The 10,260-nt window shown below is 35.7% G+C and overlaps 1 protein-coding gene across 1 annotated transcript; it reads left to right on the forward strand.

Annotated features, from left to right (window-relative positions):
* Positions 1-5,868: 5,868 nt before the first annotated feature.
* On the forward strand, positions 5,869-10,254 carry LOC108379617 (arrestin domain-containing protein 17; the record flags this gene model as incomplete). The annotated part of the gene is made up of 3 exons (XM_017635968.1): positions 5,869-6,246; positions 6,313-6,922; positions 10,222-10,254. Coding segments are annotated over 3 exons (1,021 nt in total), but the record flags the coding sequence as incomplete, so codon positions are not given.
* Between the last annotated feature and the right edge of the window lie 6 nt (positions 10,255-10,260).

Below are 10,260 nucleotides of genomic sequence, written 5' to 3' on the forward strand. Positions count from 1 at the left end.
AGGATCGGTGCAGTAGCGGTTCAAAAGTAGCGATTGACTCCAGCAGTACTCTAGGGTTATTTTACTTTAGTTCATTGTCTCTGTGTTTTTCATTTCACTGGCTTCTGAACAACTGGCATACTGTAGACAGTCGTCGTCCCAGTCCAGCGCTGGCCTGCTCACTGGACTGGCATGCTACTGGCATAATGTAAACGGCGCATTAAGCTCGGCAAAATATTTAAGAAAAATTTCATCCGAAAATATTTATTTTCATTTGTAATGAGTTGCAGGACAACGTTTCAATAAATTAATATGTGCAAATCTCCGATAAACTAATATAAATTTTCTGTGTCTTATTTGCTCAGTGTACGTCAGCATATGTACATATTTACGGATGTAAGAGGTGAATCTGACTCATGACACGTCACTTCATATTCAGATTTTCACAGACTTTTAAATAAGCCTTCCTTTAATGCTAAAATTAATTTTTTACAAGATTTTACTTACACCCACAGTTAAAGTTGATTACTTTTTGACTCATCAAACTGTCGTTTCCTACAATAAATGAATATGTTTGTGTTGATGCCTTTTTATACTTGTTAATTTTGAACGACTTGATTGGTGGGTGGTAAAAAGCAACATAAACTATGAATAAGATGGGAATGGCATGCTTATTAAACTTTACATTTGCGTCATAGCAGGTAGTCATAGAAGGCGTCAAATTTCCTTTTAAAATACGGATAAATATAACATCTTTTTACAGAATACTTGCAGTGAAATGGTATTATAACTTTAGTCCGGTACAAACGTACCAGAATAAAAAGAGATAGACCGATTAAAATGTATACTTTCCTTTTGAAAAATCCGGTACAGTAAATTTAACTTCGTTCATTCTGAGTTCTATTTTATTTATTACGTAAATGTTATAAAATCCATTACAAATTTAATTTGAAGCAAATTATACAGTATTAGCCAAATCTATAGCCCCCCATTTAGATGTGATATTGTTTGCCACTTATGTTTAATCACAAGGTGTTACACTGTTCGTGCACTTTTTAAGTGACCTAGTACACGTCGTAGGGCTGGTCAAGTAATTAACGAAACTGCATTTAAAATTTTTGTAACACCCTCAAATTCTCGACTTATTCTTAAAAAACCTTTTTTACATGACTTTCCGCACTAAAAAATGGTCAGCTGTTAATTTGTACCCCATTTTAAGTTTTATAGTCTTTGGAAGGAAGAATGTTTGTACTATTTAAAGAATAAATAAGTTTTGTGAGCACATTGTAAATGTGTTGAAAGTTGTTGGAATAAGTCTGAAGTTAACACAAATTTTTATTATTTTATTTATTATTAAATTACAAAACAAAATAATCTCTTTCAGTCATTGCTTCGAAAAGAATGTGCAATTAAGAGTAAAGCTATGAATTTTCTTAAGATTTTTCAAAATCACTTCGATGTAATTTCACAGAAAAATTTTATCAGTTAAATTGGATTCATTTTGAGGTTTGAATAGTTCGTATAGAAATATTTGAATTTGTCTCTTAAAAAAAATTTAATAATTTCGTAATATTTTTATTGATTTTAATTTAGAATTAATGACTAAAAGATACTATTTTCTTTTGAAATTTTGGCAAACATATTAAGTGGGAAAAATAATAAAAATTGGTTTAAGTAAATTTCAAATTTATTCCACAAATTTTCCACATATTTACAATGCGCTCGCAAAACTTATTATTTCTTTAAAAATAAAAAAATATTCCTGTTAATTAAAGCAAGATAAATACTTAACATTGGTTAAAAATTAATTAATAATTATTTGAGCTGGTGATGGTTAAAATATCGATATTGTCGATAAAATAAAGAAATAACTTGGACGTTACACGATCAAGATCTTGGTTTCAAGTTGCAATGCACTCACACTTTTTTACTAACACACACACAGGTTTACAACTTGAACGTCCACTTGATATTAATTTTTACTTTCAAGTCTTGTAGCAACTTGAAAGTCAAGTCAAATAGCTGATTGATTTTTTTTCTACAAATGTACATACCTTTGCATATTCCGGTACATCTGCTTGTACCCAAACCTTCGTTTCGGTACACGGTACAAAACCAAAAGTTTCGGTACTGTACCGGATATTTAGGTACAGGTGGTCACCTTATGTATACTTATATGATCAGAACGTCGAGCTGAGTCGATTTAGCCATGTCCGTCTGTCCGTCTTTTTGTATGCAATCTAGTCTCCCAGTTTTGGAGATATTCGGATGAAATTTTGTAAGTGGGTGTATCTTTATAATTTACTAATTATTTGTCGGAACCGGAAAAATTGGACCACTATAACATATAGCTCCCATACAACTGATTGTTCTGATATGTTTTTTTTTTTATAACTCCTCCATTTATGCAGCTAGGAATATGAAATTTCGCACTATTTTCACGCATTTTCAATAGAATACTTGCAGTGAAAATGGCAAAAATCGGGTCTTTATAAACTATTGCCTCCATACAATTGATTATTCATATATATGGAGTTTTACTTCAAAACTCCTTTATTTGGACACCTTAAACTGAGAGCTATTTTCTAAGTAATCATACAAAGTCTACTGAGAAAATCGTTATGATCGGTGCTGTATTATCTATATGTCCTATGCCACTGATTGTTCAAATACTAGTTTGTGCGATATTACTTCTTTATTTAGGCAGCTAATCATATTCAATTGTGTTGCCGCTTTACATACCGATCACACGCAACAGTGAAAATCACTTAGATTGGTGCTAATATAAGATATATCTTCCATACCACTAAGAGGGATCGACTTGTCAAATAACGTTGAATTAACTACCCAAAGAATAAAGTAACATGATTTTTTTAAAGGGCGTCATTTTCGGGGTTTCCACATGAGCAATTTTAAAATTTTGAACCGGAATATAATTTCAGGCTGAACTCTGTTAACAAATGGAATGACCTGCAACTTGTGCGAATGCCAAGACACCATGGTGTTCAAGGAAATGAGCTGGCTTTTAAATTGGCGAACTGCGTTTGGCTGGAGCGTCCAATTGCACCGGAGAAAATTGTATGGCCAATCATAGCGAGAGCAAAAAATATCACACTGCTCTCTTTTTAATATATGTGTAATTACTGTGAACTATAAAAAATAAAGATGTGTATGTGTGTAGAAGAGTCTATTACTGCTTTTAACTTTTAGTTTTTTTAACACACCTATTTATTAGGTGCATAGACCATAATAAACAATTGCCGAGTTTATGTTAATAGAACTGAAATACATATTTAGCTTCAGTTGTATGCGGGCTTCTTTCAGTTATAGCTAACAAAAATTTCGCATAAATATGTGCATACATATGTATGTAACTCAGTTTGTAATCTTATCTACATAAAGCAGACTTGCACAAATATTTATAACAGAATACCATTTTCAGAAAATAATGTACATACAATATACAACATACATATACATACATAGTATACCAACAAACATATTAGATAACGTATGCAGTTATGAGAACTCAATATTTTTGTCGGTAAACTCTGAATTAAGCTCCGGAAATACCAACAATATTTTAATTGTTTTTTAGAAGCTTTTCAGTATTGTCGTCTGCCTCGGAAGGTTTTGGAAATTGCGATTGAAGTTTGGAATACCTTTCTCAAAAATCCGACTATACATACTATATTTTCTCTAAAGTCTCGGAGTAGTGTGGTTCTGATAAGAGTAACTACGAATAAAACTACTCGATATTTTCTTCTAGTACCTTTATGCCCGAATCGATCTCGTAAGTACTTAGGTGGGTATCGAGTACCTACGCGGTTAAGAATCGGATTTCGACAGACAGCGCGCTAAAGAGTGAAGTTGGCTAATGAAGAAACCGTCAATTATTGCTTCCCTTGTCGCACGGTGTAATCGATATAATAGAAGGCATGCTTGATATTCATCAAAATGATTAACTCCGTATAAAAATGGGAAAATTATAAAAAAAGATTGTAGCTAAAATAGCTAACTCGATTAAAAAAAGCTTAAAAAGTAGCTAATAGCTAAACAAAAATTTCTATAGCTAAACGTCGAAAATAACAGCTACAAAATAGCTGGTAACACTGGTCGCTATACGCAGCAGGGTTGCCTCAGAAAAACTTGCTTTCCTACCAAGAGCTGGTTCAAAAACCCACGAAAATGCTTATTTCTTCCCATTCCTTTTAATCAAGACAGAATTAAAAAAAATTTATTTTTACTTAAAATAAGATATCCAGTAAACAAAAAAAAAATCAGAATAATAGCTATCATATACATATAGCACACACAAAAAAGTGGTGTGTAATTTTAACCAGACCCACCTACCGACATGTATTTCGACTTTCAATATTTCGAGTAAATTGCGAACAACCGAAAAAGTGGCAAACAATTCGCAGTTTATTAGTTTTAATAAAGCCTTTGAGTAAATGACGTGAAAAATCGTAGCGGAAAATAAAATTCCGTCGTAGATTTTTTGCATACATATATAAATATATAAAGGTGAAAAGGTGCCAGTACCATATATTTTAATTTAGTTTGTGATGCAGAATGACAGATAATGCGAAACTACACCGATTTTTCGTTTCTCCTAAACAATTAAAAAAAATGGACTTGGCGCCTTTTCACCTTTAAGCAATGACATAAATATACATAAGTAAGGTGAAACTAAACCTAGGAGCCGCCGGGCTTGGGATAAAATCAGCGCGCTGCGGGTTTGACATAAATTCCTTCGAGTTGCGGTTAAAAACTTTGATATTCTTCGATTTATTGGAAATATGACTAACCACTTATTGGGAATATATATAACCACTTATTGGGTTATCTTTTTTGAATCGCTTTTCTAGTGCCATTTAAAATATTTTCACAATCTTTACATTGTTCAGACTATTATCGATTTGCAACGGCATTTTAAAGGAAAATATCTCATTTATAAAACTGCATTTACATCCATCAATTCAAAAACTTGATATTTAGATACGCAGTGAATACAACTTTTTATACGAATAAAGAGTTCAGAGAATTTCCGAAGGTAATTGGTAAAATTCTGCCTATACCAGTAAGCAACGAGGTTTTTAAATGAATGAGGGTAAAATTGATATTGTCAAAGTTTGGCAATCCTATTCATAGTGCTGACAAAGTGACACATTACAACAAGCCAGAAAGGTTTTCTGTTTTATGAGTAAAGAATCCTACCAAAATTTTAAGCGTCCTACCATCCTACCAACGAGAAAAAAAACTACAAATTTTGGTAGGAAAAGCAACCCTGATGCGCAGTTGCAATATCTTTAATATTCACACGGTTGCATGAGCTAATTATGTAATGTGGCAAACCCGTAATAACAAAATTAGATTCATTTCATTTTCAAGGCCTTACCATACGTCTCCGTAGAGCAAAAACTCTATTTATCTTGCCAAATAGAGCGTAGAGTTGTCGTAGAATTTTCGATTTTGTCTCAAGTCTCGCTTTTTTTTCTCTACCGTGTACACTTAGCTCAGAACCCTGTCTAATAAGAAATAAATTTCGTATCTTCCAAAAAATTTTGCAACTCTACTGTGTAAAATGTGTTTGACGCTACTGTTAACCCTGTAAAAGGGCATGTTTTTGCCTCTTTGTCCTTTCCTAGCTCACGCGTTTCATAATATTTTCATTTCAAGCAACCACCTGATTTTCAGGGAAAAGCTTCAAAGGGCCGAAAACGCAAAAAATTAACTTACTTTTTATTACTTAAAAAAAAAAAATCAACACGTGGTCACTTGTTTGAGTCACTGTACATATGTACATCCCATACTTGATTAATGTGTACTTTTAAATGTTTTATCACTAATTCACAAATTTTCTTTGATTAACTAATATAAATATTTTCAGGTATTAAACTACAAATTTGCGGATTCGCTGCTTGCCAATGGCGTGAGAAATATGGCCAAAAATTAGCGGTGCAAAAAATTAATCCTCGAATTAAACGAGTATACTTTGGACGCGAGGAATATATTGCATCTACAACATATCTTGTGGGCTCAGAACATGGTAGTAATTTCAATATGGATGCTGGCACTTATACCTACACATTCTCCTGTCCCATACCACCAAACTGTCCTTCATCCTTCGAAAGCACTTACGGACACATACGTTACCTCGCCAAAGTTACATTTATACGAAACGGCGCTGCCGATCGCGTACACAATGTAGGCTTCACAGTACTCAAATTGCTAGATTTAAATCAGGAGAGTAAAATGTTGAAGGTAATTAATAAAATTTCTCTTTATAAAAAAAGAAAAAACTAACGTTAACTCATTTGCATTTTCCAGTCGCCCGCCACCAACGATGCGCTCGAGAATGTCTGCTTCTTCCTATCCAAGGCGGTACACCTGAAAGTCGACCTCCAACAGACAGGCTATGTACCGGGCCAGTATGTGTTGGTCAGCGCTGATGTGGACAATCAATCGTCCGTAGACTGTAAAAAGCTTATTATAACGTTGAATTTACGCGCCACATACACTTCAGATACGCCAGCTTTGCGCACAGTTTCGGAGAAAATTTGTCTTGCGAAAAAAGTTTGCGGTCATGTGCCGCGTTACATGCGCAAAGCCTTCGCAGAAACTATACGCGTGCCAGCGACTGCGCCAACCTGTGAGCATATAAGCAAAGTTGTACGCGTCTCCTACGAGCTTTGTGTGCAAGCAATGATGAGTTCTGTGATGCGAAATCCGAAAACCGTTATACCAATAACTATTGGCAATGTGCCTTTAACGACAGCTGATGAGGAAGAATGGTTAGAGGAAGAGCGTGAAAGAGAAGATGTGCCAACAACATCTGCTGGACACGTTCGATCAACTAGAGAAATGGAAAGTGAAATTGGAGCGATAAGAGCAGTGAGCGAGGAAGATACAAGTGAAGCTGAGGAGGGAATTGATTTGCGTGAGTAAAATACAAACCTTAAGCACGTACATTCGTATGTACTTAAGCCATACCGATTTTTTTTACTAGTACTGCCTGAAATCAATTATTTGAAAAATACATTCGCAAGACTGGAATTTTTAAGAATATTCTGAGTCTATAGAAACCCACACAACGAGCTTGGAGCCTTTAAGACAAATGCCCATTGGTCGAAGTATCATAACTGCATAGTACTTCAGTAAGAAGTCCCGCGTTTATTTTTGGTAGCCTTAATAACTATAGTGTTCTTTGTGTTCTAATCAAGGTATCTACCGATTCTACCGAACCAATTTCAAAACCAAGAACACCATTGGAAGGTAATTTTCTGTAGTTGACAAGAGTTTTTATACTTTCGAAATCGGTTGGATATTACGACCGAAAGCGTTGTTTAAAAATTTGCATTTTTGTGTATAATTGCTGTTGCAACCTGTTCAATTTAAGACGAAAATAAAGATACAGACGAAAATGGAGGCAATGAGAAATACATAAGAATTAGGGTAACTGAATTGAAATTTTTCGATAGGAATCGAAATAAAATCAGCCATAGAAGTTACCGAAATTTATCGAATCATCTAAGTTTAAAATTATCGCAATTTATCCATGCTTGTTCTTCTTCTTCTTATTTGGCGCTGTAACCGCCTAATTGATTTTGGTCGAGTTCAACAAAGCACGCCAGTCGTTTCTTTTCTATGCCAGCTGGCACCAATTGGAGATGCCTCGTCTTTCCATCTCAGTGGGGGCCGTCCTCTTCCTCTGCTACCACCAGCGGGTTCCGAGTTGAATACTTTCAGAGCTGGAGCGTCGGTGTCCATTCGAACGACATGACCAAGCCAGCGGAGCCGCTGTATTTTAATTCGCTGCACTATGTCCATGTCATTGTAAAGTTCATACAGCTCATCGTTCCATCGTCTGCGGTACTCGTCGTCGCCAACGCGTAAAGCCCCGTAAATCTTCCGCAAAATCTTTCTCTCTAATACTCCAAGAGCCGCTTCATCGGATGTTGTCATTGTCCATGCTTCTGCGCCATATACCAGCACGGGCATGATGAGTGACTTATAGAGCGTGGTTTCCGTACGTCGAAAGAGAACTTTACTCCTGAGTGGCACTTGTTGGCAAGAATGGTTCAGCATTGGATTTCCATACTGATATTATTATCGGTGTTAATGCTGGTTCCCAAGTAAACGAAATTCTCTACTTTCTCGAAATTGTAACTGTCAACAGTGACGTGGGTGCCAAGGCGTGAATGTGCTGACTGTTTGTTTGATGACAGGAGATACTTAGTTCCTGAGCGGCTCAGTTCTGCAGCTCTTATTATCTTCTCCAACATCAGATTAAAGAAGTCACATGAAAGAGAATCGCCCTGTATGAAGCCCCGTTTGGTGGCTCGGAGGGGTCTTTCCCAATTCTAACGGAGCTGGTGGTATTGCTCGACGTCATTTTACACAGCCGTATCAGTTCGGCAACTCATTTAAGTGCTGTCGAAAGCGGCTTTAAAGTCGACAAATAGGTGGTGAGTGTCGGTTCTTTTCTCGCGGGTCATTTCCAAAATTTGGCGTATTGTGAATACCTGGTCTATGGCGGATTTCCCAGGCCTAAAACTACACTGATAAGGCCCAATCAGTTCACTGACGGTGGGCTTCAGGCTTTCACACAATACGCTCGATAAGACCTTTCAACCTATACTTGGCTGATTTCACGGTAGAGCTCACTTAAATTCCAGTCGTCGGGCATGCGATCATGTGACCATATTCTGCATAAGAGTTGATGCATGCACCTTATCAACTCCTCAACACCGTACTTGAATAGCTCAACTTTGTAAGTTTTTCAGCCGCGTTATTGCTATTCGTACCTCGTCATGGTTAGGCGGAGGAACATCGACTCCGTCATCCTCGACTGGAGGCTCGGGTTATTCTTCTTCACAACTTTTCGTCCTGCTACCACCCAGTAGTGTGGAAAAGTGTTCCCTCCATAATTTAAGTACGTTCTGAACGTCGGTAACTAGGTCGCCATTGTTGTTCTTACAGGAGTGCGCCCCGGTCTTGAAACCTTCCGTAAGACGCCTAACTTTCTGCTAAAAAATTTCGGGCCTTCATCCTATCGGCCAACATTTCAAGATCTTCGCACTCACACACAGAAATTGAGTTTACGGATAGTTATCGAGCTTTAAAAATTTCTGGGATTATCGAAATTTGTCATGTTAAAGAAAGTTTTCGAGATTTATTGAATTATCAATTAATTTGTCGTGTTATCGTAATGCATGGAGTTCTTCCAACTTACACAGTTATCGATAATTATTGATCTACTGAAATCGGCTGATTCATTGAATCGAGGTTAATGGAGTTTTAAACTATATCGACTTATCGAAAGATAAGCTTATCGAGTTATCACTGCTTATCGAATTTTATCGTGTTAACAGAGTGTAACGATTAATCGAAATTTTTCGATAGCTTTCGAAAAATTAGGAGCTGTTAAAACTAAAAATTTATAAAGTTGTACAAAGAATTAACATTTTTGAGTTATTGAAATTTATCGCGCCCTCGAATTTCCTAGTTATTGAAATTGGTCTAGTTAACGAATTTTGTTGAGTTATCGGATTTTAGTGTTTTTGAAATTAATCGAATTATAGATATGTTTCAAATCATTGAAATTTATCGATAAACTGGAATGTATCGGGTCAATTCTAAGTCCTGCCGAAGTCCTCCAAAGATAAAAAAAAGTTAAGTCACGTTTTAGTTCCAAAGCAGAAGGTTTACCGGTAAGTTACTTTGCACCGTATACGTTTTGCTACGTGTTAAGTTAGAAGACCCCTCCAAGGCTCCTAAAAACTGTAAAAACTATCGACGAAAAACGTTGATAAATAACTAGACAATTTTTGGCCTTTTTTGATTTTTAAGAAGCCTGTGACGAACCATTGTCTAAAACTTTGGGGTGATGTGAAAGCGTAAAAAACGTTGCATGAGTGAGGACTTTTTAAAGATAGGATATACATTGGTAAAGCGAAATTGTTCTAAACAAGGAAGCGATGCATTTTTAATCCGAAATGACTTTTTTAAATTTTCCCTATTCTCGGTATTATTGCAATGTCTACCAAATGAAACGTGATAATTTTTACCTTTCGGTTCCGTTAGAATATATTTTGAAAGAAGCCGTTGCTACCTTAATTTTTTTTAATGAAAATTTTACATAAATATGCAAATTTCGCAATAATTCAATATACAATATACTTGCTTACTTTTTACAAATAAATGTTTTATTTTACTTTTTTTCAATATATTTTTCAGCTCCACCCACCTATGAGGAGGCGATGTTCATGAGTACCA

This window comes from Rhagoletis zephyria, unplaced genomic scaffold (genome assembly GCF_001687245.7).
Source record: "Rhagoletis zephyria isolate East Lansing unplaced genomic scaffold, Rhagoletis_zephyria_1.1 Rzeph_scaffold_16806, whole genome shotgun sequence".
Classification (NCBI taxonomy): domain Eukaryota; kingdom Metazoa; phylum Arthropoda; class Insecta; order Diptera; family Tephritidae; genus Rhagoletis; species Rhagoletis zephyria.